This window comes from Orbicella franksi, chromosome 5, assembly GCF_964199315.1.
Source record: "Orbicella franksi chromosome 5, jaOrbFran1.1, whole genome shotgun sequence".
NCBI lineage: Eukaryota > Metazoa > Cnidaria > Anthozoa > Scleractinia > Merulinidae > Orbicella > Orbicella franksi.
In genome coordinates this window covers 16,130,926-16,152,557 of record NC_138149.1, presented here as the reverse complement: position 1 = coordinate 16,152,557, position 21,632 = coordinate 16,130,926, and the positions used below count along the sequence as shown (strand labels likewise).

The window sequence follows — 21,632 nt, the reverse complement described above, 5'->3', positions numbered from 1 at the left end:
AAGGTTTACAAATGGTTTATGGTCTATCAAAATAATGATCGTTTGTCCTGAAAGAGGGAACTGCGTCCGCAGCTCAATTCTACATGAACAAGAGAGAGCCAGGATGAGTTGCAAAAAGCATAAAATTAAGATGGCAAAGGCAACACGGCCTACAGTCACAGTGGTATACCAGGATGGTAAGATTCAGTTGTGTGGCAAACAATGGCAAACCCATTTGCTGCATCAGCTTTCCCAATTGTGGCCTTTTGAAAGCGGGGAGGCGGTGAATGCGATAATTTTAATTCATTTTTGGCTCTTTTCTCCCATTCTATTTTCCGAGGTTCCTGGAACCTTAACTGCCATCGCGCATGAAGGTGAGTACTTTGGTTACCATAACGACCGCATAACCTAAGATGATTTTGAAACTGGACTGGACTGAGTAAAGGTTAACCCTTTGAATACCAACTACGCATATATACGTAATTAATGGTCGTGCTCTTTGTACCACTTGTGACGTCATCAATTTAAATATCATCAGATATTCTTGATAAGCAGATAGTAGTGGTAGGCTAGCCCTTTCCGCACAATGGTCAGGTTTAGATATCGACGACACTCCGACGTCGCAAATCGAAAAACAGCGTTATCAGTTTTGGTGCAAAAACGGTCGTAAAATGGTCCACAACGCCTATGATTGATCAAGTTCCATTTCCAGGCTTCGCCCGTAATTAACATCCAACTTTTCACTGCAGCCAGAAAGAACATACAATGCAAAAGGTAGTCAGTGTAAAAGGGCCGAGAAAAACAGAAAGGAAAGGGCCAACAAACGAAGTTGAGAACAGTCAATGGCTTATGCGCATGCCCGGAATTGAAGTTTTGCTCAATTTTGTACCTAATCCTCGAAAAATCTCTTCTTTTAGTAAAAAAAGCTTTTTTTTTTTAACAAAACTTAGGCTTATTTAGCGTCGTGGCAGCTAAAAAACCTGACTAAACGGTTAAAACGGCATTTTTTGGCGAAAGTTTGGTATTCAAAGGGTTAATTAGATCGTTTTGAAAAGTTCCATACATATACCGTTGAAGTTTCGCCAACGGGCATCTCCAGTTAACAGACGGAAGCAGCATGAAATGCAGTCTCAGCGACGTACAGAAGCTACTTTTCTAACCTCCATAAGTAGCTCGAATTAATCAGCAATCTCCTCAAGTCATTCACCCTCCCGAGATACGTCAGAAACCCCGAGCTGCTGACACCGTCCGGTGACAGTCGGTCGACTGATATTTGAGGGGGTGCTCCTTGAAAATCACCTGCAAGTAAGCAGGCATCTTTCTTCCCTGGTTCCTGAGGTTTTCTCTCTTCAATTTCTCAGTTCACTTCAGAAGCCGAAGAGGACCAGGATGACATTTTTTTGTTCCCAAGGTTAACCGGTAACGGGAAGTTTCATTATAATTCTCTCTTCACTTGTAAGCTCGTAATGACCCACGTTCAATATATCAAAATTCTAACTTGAACCCGAGGCCTTATGCCAAACTTCTATAGTTGGGCATTTTTTCTTTATCATGGGAGTAACCATTAGAAAAATTATAAGTTTGGTCCGAAGGCCTCGGAATCATGTTAGAATTTCAATATAACGATAACGGGTTAATTCTCATAACTTGATTCTACCTCCAACGATAGCTCCCAACTTTCAAATCAGTCCAGACAACAGGAGTTCAAACATCATAAAAAGCAAATAAATGTTTAATATCAAAAGATAACACGGTCTCTAAAAAATTACAACGTACAAAATTATATATTTTGTCTTAAAATATTTACCAATTCCATCTTTACGAAATTCTATATACAATTTACGAAACCCAAATTCGATTATTTTTTTTTCTCATGGACAATTTTCCGCAGCCATGAAATAGATGGATGTGAAGTAATACACTTAACACTTCTGACACCAAGTGCACAAACAGTTTGTAAACTGCAACAGGTAATAATTGCATGGAACGTTTTCATCGAGGAATACTATCATTCACTGTGAAGAACTAGTACCATGATTCATAAAATTGCTTGTGTTCTGTTGTTGGACACAAAATCCAAAATATTGGTCATGTTGTGAACCCAACGAGAATTCGAGTTCTTTATAGGAGACTAAAACAACAGTAGCAACAACTCCACCTAGAAACAATATACTTTTATCTTAACAATAAACAATAACAAAAACAAACACACAAAATAAATCAAAATTAGTGGCAGAATACTTCCCAATAGTGTCTCTGCTGGAATCAACAGTTCTTGCCATAGACACTTAGGTTTAGCTTACATGAAAGTCTTTGTGGTTTTCTTAGCAGTAATCCGAATAAATAAATACATGTGCACCTCAGGGGTTGAATTAGCTAGTAAGGCTACTCTGTATAAAACGAACTGAATTATCTCGGACTGCCCGCGGAAGACGAGGGTTTAGGTTGAGTGGGTGGGCCTGGCGTCCCTGAGTTGCTGAATCTTGGTTTTCCTGTTTTGGGCGGAACTGCAGGGGGTCCTCCCCCTCCACTGGTGGTCCTCCTTCTCCCATTGCCAAGAGACTCACTCAGCTTTTCTTTAAACAACACCTCTGGGGGAGGAGGAGGGAGATCCACATCTGCATCCTCCTGAACTTCTCCTGTGGGAGGAGGTGGGGGCATCTCTTCCATAGAAGTAGACAACAGCCGCGAGGGTGGGGGAAGGAGCAGATCCCCAAACACTTCTTGATCTGAGGTACTGGATGCAGGTCGAGGCAAAACTCCGTGGTCTGAAATATTCGATGAAGAGCGTGGAAACACTTCGTGGTCTGAGACGCTAGATGAGTTTCGCGGAAACACTTCGTGGTCTGAAATACTTGATGAGGTCCGCGGTAAGTCGCTGTGGTCTGAACAATGAGACGAGGTTCGTGATGTTGATGTTTTAGGGGGAACGGGAGGTGGAGGAAGGGAACTGCTTTTGCGAGCCTGGTCTGTGTGAGGCGATGTGCTGCTAGTCTGTTCGGACGTTTTATCTCTACCAGTCAATCCACAATGTTCAGAGGGTAGAGAGGGTGGGGGCGGTGGTGGTGGCGGAGGCGGGGGTGGTGGTGATTGACTGCGAGTTCTCCTGGATCTTCTCGAGCCCCTGTGCCTTGTGCTTATTTCACTATTCTGTTCGTCTCCCTTGTCCTCGTTGTTGTCCGTCTGCGGCTGGATTGGCTCCTCTTCCTTTTTCTTGGAGAATGACTTGCGGGGTAATGGCGGAGGATCTAACACCAGGCTGTGCTGTGGAACAACTTCTACAGGCTCAGAGTTCGGCGTCTCCTCTTTCTCATCTGCTTCTTCTTCTAAAGGCTGCATGACATGATTGTCGATAGTGAAGGTCTTTGGGTCCAAGGTGTTGGGCGTGGCAGCCCCCGCACTGTGTCCCGAGGGTGTATCGGGTGAAACCGGCTCAACACTCTGTGAAGACATAATAACGAAACAAACTTCTTTACTAAAAATTTCGACATTTTATTTCTGTGAAGATCACTTCATAGATAACGTTTGCGTGCTGCTGTTGTTGTTGTTGTTGTTGTTGTTGTTGTGGTTGTCGTGTATACGCAAGTGGAACTGTAAAGAGTGAACTAGTCCATCACAACTCCATTGCAATAGTTTAAAATTTAACTCCTTGCAACACCACACCTGTCCACACGTTTCACCCTTATACTACATGCAGTCCTCAACATTACCTTTGCCTCAAACTGGTTGCCCTTTTTCCAAGCATCAGAAAACAAATTGCCAATCTTCTTTGAAGGCTTTTTGGGTTCAATTTTACTTCTGTTTACTGAGAAGCTCATGCTACCTGCAGGGACAGACAAAATCACTTTCATTCACGATTTCTGCTACAAAAAAATTAAGCACATACACGATGTATCCGTTACAAACTGTGGTAACTACGATCGGTTGGATTATACAATCATATACATGTACATGTATCAATATACTGCCTCGACAACAACCACAATCTACATCAACGTTGAAAGTTTTAAATGTCTGCATATTCACGTTAAAAAATTCATCTATTCATTCTGTTTATTTTGCATTTTTACTTAATATACAGTATTTATAAATATTATAATGTGAGGCGAGGTGACCTCTAGAAACCATCAGGCTTTTAGTTGAGGCCACCTCGTACGTAACAATACGGTAACATAAATAGTGCAAGAGAGTGCGGCTTTGCCAGTTCAGTAATTATTTTACTAGAGGTTAGGGTTAGGGTTATATTAGAAATATATCATAATATATGGCCAGTTGAATTTAAAGTCCCCTTCAGGAAACCCAGTTTCCTTGAAAGTTCAAATCCACGATTGAACTTCTACATAATACTATATAGTTTACAGAGCAGCAGGCTCAATGGTTTATGAAAGAGTTATTAAGAGCAGCCGAAAGTCTTTCTTACCACTGGGATGTACAGAGGAAGAGCCAATAGAGTCCTTGATTCTTTGAGACTGGCTTTTGGCTTTCATTGACTGATAGTCCTTTGGTTCAGGCTGTAAGAGAAAGATAGAAAATCACACCGATAACAAAATCATCTCTAATCCTGCTGCTCTTTCAATGTCAATGCATTTCAAGGTCTTGAAATGCATTAACAGTGGAAGAGCAAGTGACTCCATGAGCTCACCCTTTCTCCCGCTTTGACTGCTCAACAATTCACAACAGGACTACATGTAGCCCTACATAGCAGTCATGTTAAGGGGGAGAGAGGCCCCGCCATTCCATCCCCCTTAATAATTTCCACTCCCCTTCTACTGTATGCCAGCTAATCTAACTATAAATGGAATGCAATTGAGTGATCTGCTCGTAGAATTTGCAGGCAAAAATTTCATTATCTGTCACGCACGTGTATGGAGGCAGTAGCGGAAAGCTGAAAAAGACAAGTGTCCTTTGACCAACCTGTGGTTTGATATCTACAGGTTCTGCATCTTGTCCTGCAGTGAAACTCGATGACCTGGTGAACTTGTTTCTGTCCAGGGTAAAAGCAAGTTTGTCCATCTCATCTTGTGTATCAGAATAATCCAGCAACATCTTGTATCCAAACTACAATAACAAAAACACAAATCTTGTACATTCCTACAGCTTAAATACATTAAAGTACTAGTTAACTCTTTAATTTAAAGAAGGAAAGTGATTACCCATCAGATATGCTGTTTTCACTTAAGTTCACAGATTCAAGAAGCAATAAAATGTACACTCTATGAGAAGAGCACAAGCAGAGCAACTACAGTCTTCTCTACACACATTACATGCCTACAATTATACAATGGGGCATGATAGGCACAGAATGCGTTCAGAAAACTGTAAGGGATGCTAGTCCTCCTTATGAAATAGCACGTGGTGATGCTCCATCCAGTCAATGCTGTAATAGTGCCACCCCCCTGTTCTCCATTAAGCCCAACTCTCCAGTAAGCCCTGACCCCCAGAGCTTAAAGTACATGTACCCATTGCAGGTTACATCGTTACTTGTTAAAGGTCAGATTTTGGAAAAAAAACACTGTCTCCACCTTTAACTTCTTAACATTTTGATAAACTAACAAATTCTCCAACCAAGCATTATCACAATTGTATCTTAATCGGTAAAGGGAATTATCAATTCAATCAAGCCTGATATACTCACCTTAGCAAGTCTGATGCCCACTACCCATCGTTGCATTGTCTTGAGATCCTCTGCACAAAAACACCGAACTGCTTTGGATTCCAGATCGTGAAACTGCGGATGCTGCAAATAATAATAATAATAATACAACAACATTAAAACTACTGACAGCAGAACCACTGTATACGTGTAACATAAAGCCAGGACCTCGTTGTTTGAAAGCTAATTTACACTAATCTTATATCTGGCTATAACAGGTGATACAGGTTTTAATTTCTCTTCTACAAAATAATTGTTTTACTGTTTGAATGTTTTGTAGAGTTTGAGATAAGTCAATGCTAAAACCATACCATAGGAAGTGCAAATTAAAAAGATAAATTGATTAAATTAAAAAATTCACACTTTTCCTTCATTAGCTTCATCACACTTTGAACAACCAGCCACAGATCCGGAGTTGTGTAGTTATCAAGACAACAGTTGTAAGTGTACCTTCAAAACAAAGCAGTGCTCTGTAGGTGCCTTAAGCTTCTTCTTGAATCCCATGCCATTAAAGATTGACACATGCTCAAACTTCATTAAACACACAATATCACGTGATGACTAAAATAAAATGAAAGGCATAAATCATTGTTAATACGCACAAAAAGGCATACATGAATGGATTTGGGGAGAAGGAATGGGCATTTGTGAGAGGAATTAATTCTATCTCAGTGTAATACATTTACATGTGTATTTGGGTTGAGTTTGTTGTTGGTCCCGAGGGTTTTTCTCTGGATTTTTCCTGTTTCCCTCCATCGTGAAAAACCAATATTTCCAATTTCCAATTCAGCCAATACAGACGACCTGCATGGAAACTAGCTAAGTATATGGCAGTTGGATAAAGAGGCTTTGTTGAAAATAAAGGGTTTATATCTTCTTGAAATACAAAAAAATTATGAGAGCCAACCTTAGTTTTTCCCTTAGGTGTATAATAGATTCCTGAAGCCCTCAGAACAAAGTAATGCTTTTTCCATGATCTTTTGCCTTCCTTGAGGTACAACACCCCATCCAATTCAGGCAGTCGCATTGCATCTTTTTGAAAGAATTCCTGTAAATAGGCACAAGAAAGAGAGGTAGTGTTACCATGGTTACAGAACATCTGTAGCTGGTTAGAATAGTGCAAGGCAGAGATTATTCAACTGGCAATCAGTTTCTGTCTAATCCGGTTATAAAAGAACAGCAAGCAGTGTATTGTTTTAGCAAGCAGGAACAGGAGTAACAGTCCAGAACCTACTTGTATTTATTAATTTATTATTATGAATTTTAGAGTCAAAAATAAAAAAATAGTTTCCCTTTCAAGACAAAGCATAAGTGATGTTGCTCCATCACTGAATATACTCCCGCTGAGAACTAATCATGTCTACAGATTTGTTCATAAACCATGATGAATTGTCTATTTCTCATATATAATTACCAACAGTTAGCAATAAATTACTTAACACATATTGCCCTTGAAAGACAAACATCATTATTCTTGACTTGTGGCTGAGGAATACACCTACAGTACCTGAAACTGCAGGATCTAACGAACTATTCCTTACAGTGTTTATTATAACAATTTGGCTAAATACCCTAGTTTGCTTTACGCAAATAATCAACTTCGTGTTCCTACAGGCTGGCTGCTTTACATAGTACATGAACATGCATGTACTCAGGAATGGCCCAGGTAAGGCCAGGTGCACCACTGTACATGTAGCTTTAAAAATCTCGGAAAACATGAACAAAATCACCTGTAGTAAGATGTCTTTACTTTTCTCTGCTAACTGTGCAGCATCTGATGATGTGTCACTTGTCAGAAGAAAGTTCTGCAACAAATCATGTCAGAGAAATTGCTGTAACTGGCTGGGATCATTTAAACAATAATTAAATCTTATTCTTGTTTTTTATGCATTTTGATAGCTACTGTAGTAGCTTTACAAAGAAAATATGTATTGAATATTGGTACCTTTGGTACAAAACTAAGGTTGCATGAACATTATAAAAATGGCCAAATTACTTTGAGTAAAAATGCACATGGATGGAGTCCTGGGTGCTGTAGAAATATTGCAAGAGCATGAAAGACGCATGTGTAGTACACAAAGGATATAAACATAAGCAACTGGCAAGGAAGCCATCATTTAAGTATAAGTTATGAGTACAGCAGAACCCCGTTGATCCCATCACCAATGGGCCACAAAAATTTAGCCGTATTAATGGGGCATCTGGCCGTATTAAATGGGTTCTTTAACTAAGAAAATGACTGGCAGAGCTTTTGTTCAGGCCAGAATGGAGTGGCCGTATTAATGAGGTGGCTGTAAAAACGAGGTGGCCATATCAACGGGGTGGTCGTAAGGCAGAGTTCCATTGGGTTACAAGCATTCTCTTTTACACACCTGTGGGTTTCTAAACAGGGCGTACTTTTCTCTTCTATTATTAATGACCAATTTATTTTCAGAATCCCATGGCCAGCTTGAAACAACATCCACGACTGATTCATGGTCTTCCAAAAGTCGCTCTGAAGAAGAAGTCAGACAATCACATATTTGACAAGAGACTAACCACATGTAACACAATTTGCTGGTTACAATACTGCAGTGTAGTATAATAATTATTAAACCTCTTTTTCAGGAATAATAATGATGGGGAGTTAAATTTACGAGGTCCTTTATTCTGAGAGGCTGATTTTTCAGGGACTTGGGTGAAAGACTCATGATAAATAAAAAAAGATGCAGGAACCCTCTTGATGTTTTCTTTTTATATAAATTGCTTTTTGTTGTTTGCTGTTCAGTGCCATTTGGAGCTACCAGAGATTTTTGGGTCTGGTTTTAGCCCACCTCCCTGTCACTTTTACACCAGAGTACCCATCCCTCCCCCTCAGAGAAACATACAGCACAACACAATCATTAATTGGGCTTTATTCTTCAGAGTTTGTGCATTATTTGAATAATGTCATTATACAAGATCAAAAAATAATAATAATAAATGTCACAAACTAACCTATACTGAGCTGAGGAATTCTTTCAATCAGAACCCAGTTAGGATCTGGTTCAGTGTCATTTTTGCGCATCATCTTTTTACACACTTCCCACGCTGTCCATGTTTGATCAATGGCAACAGTCTTGGATGTAGGATCCTCATCATTGTATACTTTAACGACTAACTTCTTCACTCTTGCTGCCCTGAGTTTCTCCAGAGCTATCCTTATTTTTTCAGCTTTGATTCGTTCATGTTGTTCCTCCTACAAAAAAGACCATTTGACAGCAACAGCATTCAGTCTTATGATCAGGACCCACTTTCTCCTAACTGATCCCCATACATTTCTTTCAATGTCAGTTATGAGAATTTGTTGTCTGTCAGTTGAATAGAGTAGCAGAACAAAGCTTTAATACTTACAGGAGTTAGCTGTCTTGTCTCCTCCTGAACACTTTCTAATCGACTTAGAACATCAGCCGACACCTACAAATACACATCAATTAACACAGCATTAGTGTATATAATTCCAAGCATTTATTACAGCAACACTGGCCAGGTGTACCCTCATGGATTCTGTGGAGCACCAACAGGTTTTTGAACTCCCCTCCCCGACAAAACAACCCTTCATACCCTATTTCAATCCTGTGACCACTAAAATCCCTGCCCTGCATGAAGATCAACCACCAACATTTGTAAGCAAAATCCTTAATTCCCCTGTATGATAGTAGCTCAGTCTTGATCTTCTGTAATTAGCCACCTCTAAGTAATCTAATAGTTTAATCTTGATATCTTCTAACTACCCCGTCCAAAACAGTTACCCATACATGTGCAGTGTACTTATATTTACACACAAGTTAAATGTCATTAAGTTAATACAGGCACATACATAAATGTCATGTAGATGTGTGTAAATACATGTTGGATCTGTGCCTAAACCCTGCATGACTTAAGGTAAATTTGTTTTCATGACATCTAGAGTGCTGGGGCACATTCCACGTACACTCACAGTAAGACACATCATGAAATGTGCCTCAAGACACACAAGCATGGAAATTATTCTGATTATACAGTTCAATATTTCAAGAGGTTATGTTTCCCATTTCCCTTAACATGGTTTCTGTGGTGACTGCCAGAATTGAAAACTGATTTTCCCCAAATGGGACACTGACTAAAAAAAAAAATTGTCAAAGTCTGCACTTGATACAAGTTTTAACAACGGAAATCCTCTAATGGGGAATGAATAATTCTAAATAATTTTGTAGATCTTAATGCTCACAAAATGATCTAAGCACAGGAAGAGGCTGCAGTAAAAAATTGAATCCAGCGCCCATGAGAACCAAGCAACATGTACTATTTACATGAACATGGGTCACTGGAATCTGATTTCTTGAACCCTCATTTTTTTTAACCTCCCAATAACTTGAACCAAAAGTCGTTTCCCTCTCCTCAGTCAAACACTGTAATTCTACTGGGCCCGCTTTCTCAAACTATCCTATTTTTTGAACTAATTCTCATTTCCCTTGGAGGTTCAAAAAATCGGGATTCCACTGTATCTCAAATGAAAACCACTTTTGAGTATTCATTAATTCCTTTATGATCAGTGCATGTACTGACTGTACATGTCCATAACATGTCCATAACCAGAACATTCAAGAGAGAAATCCATCTAAGAATTAATTAACTAAAAATAACTGAATAAGCTACTGGGTAAAATTACAGCTGTACCTACTCCTGAAAACATCTTCAGTGACAGGAAATAGACTTAACAAGCCAAAAGCAAAGATTCACAAAGGCTTATTATAACTATTGTTGGATGAGGACAACAGCAAAATTCTTTTGAAGTTAAATAGGATGAAATTGGTTGAATTGCCAATTCTAAATAGTAAACATGCCAAGCCATGGTTACAGTGTATGTGACACTATCTTGCTGTCAGACATTACACAAAAGCTATGTCTGTTGCCAAAAGACTTCAAATTTACAACATACCTTCATATTTGGTGAGATAGGAGAGTTCATTTTTGGGCTTGAAATCGTTTCTGAAAACACTGACTCTGTTTCACTGCCAAAGTTCATGTCTTTTTCCATAATACAGAGATCTTCTAACAAGGCATCCAAATCGACTTCACCACTTCCTGTCAATATATTCAGAGATTTCCATATCACAGTTCTATTTGACACTTATTAATTACTAACGGCATAATAGAAGGAATGCTCTTTTCATCATGCAAATTCAATCATTTGATCAAAATCTTACTAAGAAATGCCACAAGGGATTCATAACACAGATAGACATGCCACAAAACAGGAAACCCAGAAGAACATGTACTAACCACATCAGAGGAAATGACTTAATGTTTTGCTTACGATGTTCCTGTTAGCTTCAACTCAATGACTGAATAAGACGAGAGAGATCAAAGTTTATTGCATGGCTAAGCCAAATGAATCAACAAGAAATGCGATACTCAAAAATATCAAGTGACAGACTACAAAGGTCAGAAAAACAGAAATTTTACATGCAATTATCCATACACTGTGTAAACTGATGTTTTCTGACACAACAAAAAGGTTTAAAGCAAAATAAACAAAGGCTCTTCGATTTTTAATTTCTGTGTACCATGTACTGTACATGCATGTATTTTAAAAAGATCTAGGGTTGCAAACATCTAAAGATTAAATATTTACAGTGTTGCCTGCAGGACAACAATAGAAATGGGTTTATGTTTCAAGCTGAGACAAAAAAATAACATGAAATGGTGACATGATGCTGTGACAGCAGGCCTGCATGCTGTGTTCTACAGTAATCATTACATCACACTCAGTTCTGTTCTAGAGCTCCATGGAGAGTGGCACATTCATTTAAAACAAAGATTATTAATCTGTTTGAACAAACTAGAACATAACTGTTTTAAGACACTTCCGTGATGAAGCTAATAAACAGACTTCAAGCCAATGTTTTTGATCACTTGCCAATGCTGGGTCTTTTAACTGGTGATAAGATAGCATGTGTTTCACAGATTAGGTGTCAATAAAACTGTTTCTTGTCTATCATGTGAAATTCCAAATACTGTAGGAAGTTAACTATAAAACACCTTGTAATTCTTTGAAATATATTATTTACAGACAAGTACATATACGTTTGCCATAGATATGTATACTGAATAATTTGCTGAACTCACAGGGGCCACAATAGGAACCTTGAGAATGGTACAGAGTATGTGCACCGTAAACATGCCACAGACAGAAAACACAACAAATTGTCACCACTTCCCATGCTGATATGTCACTAAAACTGACAACCAAGGTTTTGAAAATTACAGCAGGATTTACAGTTATCACTTGACTTTTTTCCCAAAAGAATTATTTAACAAGGTACATGTATGTACATGTAAAAATCGAACTGAATTATGGTTCAACTTCAAGGGTTAATTTTGTGCATACATGTATAAATTAATTAAACAAAAATTAAATTTACTTCAGCTACATTTACATATTATAATCATCTAAATCCACGGAGAAAATAATTTGTCGGTAAAATTAATTTAAAATAATTAAAAAACTTTGCAAGTTAGCAGAGGATTTGACAGAGTTGATTTGCCTTGTTGCCTTGCATCAGGGTGGTCAAAAACAAACTGATCCTAGGGAAGTATGTTAAAAATCTTGTCAACTTACACTGGAGATAAGACATCCTTATCAGCTTGAAAAAACACAACCAGCAAACTTAATGAGTGCCCTCCTACATGTGCATGTGCTTGTGTTTACAAAATTAGGGAATTCAACAATTTAAGGTGTAAACTAATTTTATCAGTTATCTCAAAGAATCATCTTGACAGTAATTAAATAGCCAGACTACACTGAAAGGAATCATATCGAAGGGTTAGGAAAATTAGTCTGGTTGTATGATAATTGATCACAAAAATAAATAAGAAATATTTCTTGTCCCTTGTATTTAGCTCAGTCTACAAAATTGCATTTATTTAGTTTTGAGCAGCTCTGTGTACTAGATGAATTTAATAACCTGAAAACATTTCAAGAGATTTCCAGAGCTTTCTCTATGTCATGTAATCTGATCTTTGTTGAAGAGAGCCACTAACTAACTAGATTACACTTCTGGATTAGGATTAGGATTAGAAAGACCTACATCCAAACATTGGAAATTATTATCAAAAACACAAAAATTGAACTGACAACTTTGCTTGTGACCAAGTTCACAATGTGGGTGTTGCTATTTTAATATTCCCTCCAAGGTGTAAGGAGAAATACTGAATAATTTACTACTAATTACTTCATGTTATAGAACTGAGAAAAGTGCTGGCCGCACAATAATTCTCCTATTCGTACTACTCTCATGCAGTTGCCCAGAACTTAGTAAACTATAATGACTACACATGCATAATAGTGAGGGTATCTGGCTCGCAAGACATTTAGTGAACTAAAACGTTCAACTGTTCATGTATCTTACTAATAAAATAAAAATTATCTGTTCATTGGGTTGGCACGCACAGCCTGTTTGGTATGTGTCAAGGTACATGTAAATGTGGTAGTAAATTTGCAGGACAGCAATTTGATCCAGGAAATTCAGTCTCTACTGAATATGATTGTAACAAGTGTATTAGAACAAGTCTGACTCGTTTAATTCTATCAGCTAGAACAATGGGAAATTATTTCACTTTCAACAACTTAATTATGGACACATTAAAATTAAACATCATTGATGGCCTCAAGTAGTTGATTTTGGAAAACTGTGTGTCATTAATCAAAAGCTTTCACCTTTCTCACAACATGTTTGTTGACAGTGAGTCACAGGTACAACCATTCTAAAATATTTATACAGTCATGTACATGTAGTTGGCATTCCTACATGTAAGCTACTACTGGATTTTAATTTTTGAAACCTACCTTCAATAGCACTTATGGAAAATCTGAACTGATCCTAAAGCAAAGAAAAAAATATTACATATTCAGAGTATACAAAATATTATAAAGATATCCTACCTGAAACAAAAACCTGCAATGTCACAAGTTAATTCAATAATTTTTTCACGGAAATTATACTGAGAAATCATCAATTGGCTACATAACTGTATGATTATGCTGGATGGCAAAGGGGGGGAGGGGAAATGGGACAAGGAGGGAGAGGAGGTTAATGCCCTGTATAAGTTCATATAACAAGAACAGTCCGGTATTTTGTGTTTGGTTTGAATTCTTACCAAAGGTTGTGATGGTGGCACAAAGGATAACACCCCTGGGCTTTGTTCATCTTCTGTTGACTGTTGGGATTTTTGTTCCAGCTCCTGTAGAAACAGGGAAACATGGAGAGAGTTGGCATATGTAAGAAAACTTGCTTTTGCAAGGTTATGCAGATGAAGTTTAATTTGCAGATGGAATCTTCACTTGACAAACCGTGTTAACAAGTGTTCACTAGCAATTTAGATCTACCTGTACAAACTATGTATATCTCTAACAGCTCTAATTATCTCAGAAGTGACATGATTCTAATCAAACTCACTATCAACCAATGCATAGACACACATATAAGCAACTACAGGGTACATGTAGGAGTGAAACACAAGCCTTAGCATACAGTATGTGAACTATTAGCCTATATATCTAAACCCCACATAGACTGAAAGCAGACTCCTTTGTGAAAAAAAAGTGGGAACTTTTTTTTATTTGACTTACTTCGTATATCCGGGGGGAGAGACAAACTTCTCAAGAGAGTTACAGAATCCCCCACATTCATCACCAACTGCAATTATTACATTCTCTAGGTTCTTTCACAATTTGTTATATTGTCACACTGTGTGTACATGTATCTAATGTACAATATAACGATGAATTCTAAACTAAATCCTACTGTAAGTTTATTTTAATTTATCAACTTTGATCTGTCATGGTTTATAAGAGCTGTTTGCTGAACATGTGTGATCATAAGGTATTCAATGGTCCATTTACAGATTAGCAGTGGTCATTATGCAACAGACAGCTGACTATACCGTACTTCTTGGCTAACAATGAAAGGCAAACTTTATCAAAGAGACTTACCTCCTGGAAACTCTGTAACTCATTCAGCATTTTATCAATATCATCATCATCTTCATCGTCATCATCATCCACACTGTCTTCTGATTTATTAGCAAGCAGGTCATTTTCACTGCTTGCTGGCGTCACTTCTGCACTTGCTTGCTGGTCACTGCTGTCTTCATCCATTTCTACAGCACCACTTGATCTGTAATGATAACATTTGCTTCAGTCAAGTCAGACACAGTCACACTGCATGCAAATACATGTATATATTACTGTGCAGTTCTATGTTCAGTTTACATGTATGCAGTAGTCGTAACGAGTCCTTATTCCAGACTCGGGCGCTCTATCCACTGAGCTACGAGAACTCATGTAGAGCAAGGTCAACTGAGCTCATATATGACAGGGATCCTGCATACTGCTAGGATCAGCACTGCTGAAGTCATCGCGAGTGTGATAAGTGAATACAGATGGTGAATTTTTAAGTTCAGAAATAAAATGTGAAAAGTGAACTAATCAACATGACATGAGCGCGAGACAAAGAAAAAATCTGAGTCCCCAACAGGAATCGAACCCATGACCTCCCGAACACTGGGCGGGCGCTCTATCCAGTGAGGTACGAGAACTCATGGAGTTCATGGAGTTTTCTTTCTCCCATGCTCGTATCATGTTGATTAGTTCACTTTTCACATTTCATTACCGAGCTTAAAATTCACCATCTTTATTCATTTATCACACTCACGATGACTGCGACAGTGCTGATCCTAGCAGTATGCAGTACGCCTGTCATATATAAACTCAGTTAAATAACCTTGCACTCCATCAGCTGTCGTAGCTCAGTGGATGGAGCGCCCACCCGGTGTTTGGGAGGTCATGGGTTCAATTCCTGTCGGGACTCACATTTTTTCTTTGACCCACACTTATGTCATAATGATTAGTTCACTTTTCACATTTCAGATATACTCCTGGGGACTCGTCACAACTGCATCAACTGCTCATGTTTTTGACACTATCAAAATCAATTGGTACACGATGCTCTTGCAAAATCACGTCAGAAGCATGGCTAAGACTTCTTCTTTTAAGCAGATGATCTTTCGGATACATTCCATTGTGAATAAAATCTTGAAGAGACAAAGTTATAGTGCTGCCGTTTCTGGGCTGAAAATTTGCTGTATACAAGTTATCTATCTCCACGGCCACCAAGCTTCATGTCTGAAATTGTACTGAAATCAGATATCCCAAAGTGTAACCAATCACAGAGGTGGACTTAAGACCCTTTTGTTTTACAGCCAATCAGAAAAAAGTCCAGATTCTAGACTACGGGCAGATGACTTGTGAAATAATTGTATCAGGCATTATTTTTTCCTCCTTCCCCTTGCTGTTAATAAAAGAATGCCTCATTGCACGCTATATTATGGTGAGATATGGTAAAAATATTCTCCAGCTAAAAGTATATTAAAGTAAAAACACAAGCTTTTGACTGTCTTAAGTACAGTCTTCAATGGGCAAAATGGTATAAAGGTGCTAAAAAATAAAGTGTGATAAAATACAATAGAATAAAATATGATAGAATAAAATGGAATAAAATTATAGAATTGCACTGAAGAAATTTTGTTAAACAGAGTGCTATTCTGTATTTGTCCTGGTAGTGAACAAGAGTTATTTTCCTCATTGGGGGTTGATGTGGTATGCCAAGATTACAGAAATTTTCTAATGTGATAGTTGTCTTTGCCATTGATGGGGAAGCGTTGTTAAAATCAATGACATGGTCATGGATCCATGCATGATGTACAATCCAGGAGCCTTTGGCTGCTGTTTATTTGATGTTCCCTACAACTGTGTTCTTTTTCCATGTAACAAAAGATCTACATGTACCGGTTCAACGACATAACTCCATAAACAGTTAGCGCAAGGAATGTTTTAGACAAAGGACTTGCTTGATTTAGAAGGGTGACCACCAACTTAACGAACATTCCAACTAGTTCCTCAGGGGATGAAAAATGGTATGGGCTACACATACAATAATATTATGTTATACAAGTCACATTATGAAAATTGCTTGACTGACTTTTGAAGCAACCAACACTGAGATAAACTTACTACAATGACAATGATGAATTGCATCTTAAGATTGCTTAATAGGATCTTGAGTCCCGATAATAATTTTCAAGTCAAGACCATGAGGTAAAATCCAACACAAAAAATTCCAATTTAATTTGGTGTATTCTCTAATTAGTAAACATGTAAGCATCATAGGCTAGTTAGAAGCTTAGCACAATCATATAATGAAGGGCCCTCACTCCGGCTAAATCCAAAACTCAAAGTCCTCAGATCGAAGAAATTACAGTTGTATTACATGTTATTTTGTTTACACAACACTGTCAGTTATCATAAACAATAGTTAATATTTTACTATGAAAACTCACTCGAGCATGATATCTATTGTAAAATACCAAAACAAATCCAGCCATGTAATCCCTAAAGGACTGAATGTTCACCATTTGAAACAAAACAAATTTTCTTCAGTACTATTAAGCAGAGCTCGGGTTCAGTTTTTATTTTCGATCTCGATAAGTAAACTACAGAAAACACGAATTAAAAAACGCTCAAAATTATGTGAGATTAGCATATACATGCAAGATCTCTCTTTAGCAATCAGTCTAATGGAAACAAGTGCGAATAGGATAATGCTTTCAGATCACTTACACGAGGGTGAAACAGAAAGCATGTGAAAGCACGCAAACTAAAATCAGACAGAAACCAATATATATAAGGCTTATTACTCAACATAAATCTAAAAATTCGTTACTGTTAGGTTATCGCAAAAAGAATCTATGACCTACAATTCAAAAGATCATGTCGTGCCATGAATAAAGACCATATCTCTAGGCTTAATTATTATAAAGGTTGATTATCAAAGTTAACTGAGAAGGCTGGAAAGTAAAATATCGTTATTCAATTCTTTTAAATGCGGTTTAAAGCTTGAGGGAGTTTTACTTTGCGAATTACAACGCAGATATCAAATACTCACAAGCTTCCATCGGAAGTGTACGGGGCCATTGATCTTGTGATAACGAACTGAACTTCAAAACTTCAACTATAGAATTCTTCTACAGATTCACACGAAAGAAATACTTATATTCTCTGTCGGTATTGGGCAAGACTGGCGCAATTCGATTATGATACGAAAATATCCCTTTACCTGTGTCACAGACAAGCCCTGACCAACACCGGATACACGCCTCTAGCGAACGTCAACGGAATGCTCCGGAATGCGGCGTCAGATTTAGTGCAAATGCTATTTGTAATGTAGTTTGGTAGGAGACAATTACCACAGAATATGTGATAAACGGAGACCCTCCTTAGGAAGCGCAACAAGAACTTCAAGGATGTTTCGTAAGCAGGCTCAAGAGTTCACAACACTTCTTCTTTCACCGCTTGTTGCGCAACCGTGCGGACTGGAGCGAGTGGGTGTCAGAAAAATCTCGACCGGTTATGGAATCAAAAGCCTCCTACGCACAGTACATTTGCGTGGAGAGCAAAACATAATAAAAAAAATAACCCGTAGAAGTCGGAAACTGGGGTTAGATGACAGTTTTGAACATTTTCTAAGTTTAGTCATGACAAAAGCATCGAAAAAGGGTTGACATTATCTTCGTTGTCACGCGAATAGCGTTGGGGGATGGAGGGTAAGTTGCATGACGGAAGACGAATCAGGTAGGTACAAACCCGTCCTTCATTCGTCTTCCGTCACGAGATGCCATTTGCTATTTGAGCAGGGGCACCCAACGGATGGTTTCGGTAAATTATCTGTTCGGAAGGCCTCTAATCCCCTCTAATTTTCTGAAGAGAATTGTCACCTCGAACTTTCGTGATATGAGAAATTTAATGTCTGTTGTTTTCGGATCGTAAAAAAGTGTTGTTTTGGGTACCGAAAAAAGGTCAGCTATCACTTTCGGAAAGGCGATAAGACCTAAGGTTTTCGGGGAACGGACAAAAAAGCCCTAATAAATTCGAGAATACCCAAGTTCCCCTAGAATAACCGAACAGATAAAACTTTTTTAGCGCAACCTAGAATTAACCTACAGAGCTTTAAAAGTACTCCAGATAGCCTAAAACAGCGTTTAAAAGCATTCGAGAGAAAACGGTCGTTGGGTGCCCCTGTTTGAGTGACAGTGGATCGAAATATACGACTGTACCCTCTTTTTTTGGTGATGTAGGGGAGTAATTCAAGACAAAGAGGGTGTTTGATTAAGGATGAATGAAATTTTCGTTTTGAAAAAGAACCACTGCGGAATTACCGAAAACAAAGATGATAACAAGAAGCACCCAGAACCCCAAAACTAAGCGATGACCAATTAAATTATGGAGGGGAAGGGGAGTTAGGCAATTTTTCTCAGCGAAAATCTTTTCCAACCAAAAAGCCGGAAACGAAGATCTCAAAAAGCAAAAGGAAGGACCTAAAACTAGAAAATGTGTTACCCAACTCAAAACTCCGAATTCGAAACGAACAACATGTTCGTTCCCCGTTTGTAAACTAGAACTTCCTGGAATGCTAACATCATTAATCAAACAATGGGCACTGCGGTCGTTTCAGTAAGTAAACACATCTTTATCTAAGCCAAAATACCCATTAAACACAACTTTTATAGAAACCTTTCCACATTAAATGTCGCTAGTATTCTTTTCAAATAACACTGAAAATAACAAAGCCGCTTTGTTTAAAGTAGAGGCATCGTCTTCGACCTGGAGGGGTGCAGTCTCCTGTTGAGTGTGAATTTGACATGCGTAGACAGTGAAAAAAAACCAAAAAAAAAAACCCAGAAGATCACATGATTCCTACGTCAGTTCCCGAAATTGAACACTGAATAAAACAACCCAAACCACCGAAAAGAACATACACACAACCTACCCACAACAGAAATTTGGACCACTCGAACTTTATTGAAAATTATAAATACATGTGATGAATGCAACAACCTTTAATTAAACCAACCTAAGACCTAGTGTCGACATCATGTGCACAATTTAAACGTGTTAGGGGTATTCTACTTGAATACGTCCTCACTTGAAAATTTGAACAATTAGAAGAATACATGTATTTTCAAAATAAGCTTCCAAATGGCCGTTCCCATTAAAATTGTAGGGGATGCCTACCAACAGAATTCTAATATGTAATTTTCGGCTATAACCACGTCCCCCCAAAAATCCGAACTTTCCATTTTACTTTGTCAGTGCGTCCCATTAAGCAAAATGAAGAAGCCGGCCGCTACCACCATTTCTCGAAGTGTATTCTGTTCTCTGCAATGTTCAACTTGTACAAGATGTCTGACACGTGTTTGATCATTGGTGGAGGACCACAGATATAACACATTAACTGACTCCTGTCCAGGGACGATACAGCTTCTTGAAGTCTTGATTCATTTATACGACCATGCTCATCTGACAATGAATGAGAAGAATTCAAATGAGTGTAAGAAAAGATTCAGCATCTTAGGGACAAGGTACACCATCTCTGGAATATGATTTATCAAGTACGTCTATTAGCTTATCATTGAAGACTCGAAGCGAACCGCCAGAGTCCTCAGTCGTTTCCCTTGATCCGCGGTAGGAAAACGAGAGCTCTGGGAGCAACCATTTCAGGCATGCGCCATAGATGCAGACTGCGCAGTGAAACCGGATAGGCAGAATCACCAGAATTCGGTTATTTCAAAATGGTTGACCCCCAGAGCTCTCGTTTTCCGACGGCTGGTCAAGGGGAACGAAGACTCTGGGAATGAGATTGCGAGAGATCAGATCTGGAAGGGCACTTTTTCGCGTCGAGAAAATAGAGATTGCGACCCTGTTCAAAGAACGAAAGGCGTAAAGTTCTTCGATCAATCAAAGGAAAAATACCCTTTAAAAAGACAGACAGGAATTTAAACGAAACCAATCGTGACTTGGCTCCGGGAGTACTCTACAAAGTTCTATACAGGGAGGCTTTGCCACCAGGTCCAAGCCCTTGCCCTTTTGTATACCATTTTGGCAGAGAAAGTACCGCTTTCGTATACCTTCATTTGAAAAAGGTATCCCTTTCACATGCTTTCATAACTGGACCGTATTATGAATAAATTGCCAAAGAAGGTAGCCTTCTCTTCATTTTCATGTAGTGCCCAATAAATGAAATAAATGAAATGATACACCCATAAGGTGCGTCATATTAGCTGGTTCATATTATTGTCGGTGCCTGCTATGATTGCTAGGTACGATTACTTTGGCTTACGCTTTTATATACAAACGTGTAACGGAATGGACCAATTAAAACTCAAAGAAAAGAGACAAAATTACTACCAGCCCGTGCCAAGCGCGGGAAGACATGGGTAAGCAAAGTTACCATTGGTTTTGGAATTGTCGCGGATTGGTTGAAAATACAGAATGTTTTCTTTGATTGGTTAGAGCGAATCGCGCGAGCTTTCCGCGAGTAAATGTTATCGGAGCTGGGTCAGAGCTTAAGCAGAGAAAGAAAAAAATAAAAGTACTTTCGACATATAATTCCAAACAACTGCGTTTGATGATCACACAAAAATCAGAAACCTCCGATATAACGAATGGCTGAGGGACTAAAAAAATGTACTTGTTATACCGGAGTTCAGTTCGGTTTCAAATCGCTGTAACTTTAGCTGGGCTAAAGAATGTCATTATGTAAACCGGGGTTTTTGGTATAAACGGGTTCAATTTATTGAGGTTCCACGGCACATAGAAATAAAATAACTCAACCTCATTTAAGGTTTGAAGTGACGCTATAGTCAGTGTACATACATGTAGATCGCACTATCCCGCTAATTAGAAAGATTGAAAATAAGCAGTACGGTAACTCCAGTGTTGGACCTACATATTATTTGTGTGCATCCTGCTCCAGTTTTACAATTTTCATTTTCCCGCTTTGTGACAAAGTATCTGCAAAGTATCGAGGGACACTTTCTGGAAATTTCCATCAATGATTCCTGCGAAGGAGAAGGAGAATAGTTAAATTCTATCGCAGTGTGA

At 38.4% G+C, this 21,632-nt stretch overlaps 2 protein-coding genes across 7 annotated transcripts in view; both read right to left on the bottom strand.

Annotated features, from left to right (window-relative positions):
* Window positions 1-1,690: 1,690 nt before the first annotated feature.
* Window positions 1,691-19,171, bottom strand: LOC145486344 (uncharacterized). 3 transcript variants are annotated; one of them, XM_081464985.1, is made up of 16 exons: window positions 17,809-19,171; window positions 14,628-14,811; window positions 13,793-13,876; window positions 13,482-13,515; window positions 10,572-10,717; window positions 9,005-9,067; window positions 8,609-8,849; window positions 8,005-8,126; window positions 7,363-7,437; window positions 6,540-6,680; window positions 6,083-6,193; window positions 5,615-5,716; window positions 4,894-5,037; window positions 4,400-4,490; window positions 3,690-3,802; window positions 1,691-3,420 (listed from the first exon to the last, which is right to left on the bottom strand). In XM_081464985.1, exons 2-16 carry the CDS (start codon window positions 14,790-14,792, stop codon window positions 2,389-2,391), a joined length of 2,664 nt encoding a protein of 887 aa, XP_081321111.1. In that variant the 5' UTR covers window positions 14,793-14,811; window positions 17,809-19,171; the 3' UTR covers window positions 1,691-2,388. The 3 variants fall into 3 exon arrangements, with proteins under 3 accessions (XP_081321111.1, XP_081321110.1, XP_081321112.1); XM_081464984.1 differs by lacking the exon at window positions 17,809-19,171 and adding an exon at window positions 17,638-17,795; XM_081464986.1 differs by lacking the exons at window positions 13,482-13,515; window positions 13,793-13,876; window positions 14,628-14,811; window positions 17,809-19,171 and adding an exon at window positions 10,916-13,475.
* A 359-nt stretch (window positions 19,172-19,530) lies between these two features.
* LOC145486364 (oxidoreductase NAD-binding domain-containing protein 1-like) overlaps window positions 19,531-21,632 on the bottom strand; it is a 140,464-nt gene continuing 138,362 nt past the window's right edge. For all 4 annotated transcript variants that reach the window (XM_081465009.1, XM_081465008.1, XM_081465010.1 and 1 more), the window contains 2 exons: window positions 21,478-21,589; window positions 19,531-20,048 (listed from right to left, as the gene is read on the bottom strand). In XM_081465009.1, coding sequence (XP_081321135.1) covers window positions 19,876-20,048; window positions 21,478-21,589 — 285 coding nt within the window. In that variant the 3' untranslated portion in view covers window positions 19,531-19,875. The remainder of the gene's footprint in view (window positions 20,049-21,477; window positions 21,590-21,632) is intronic.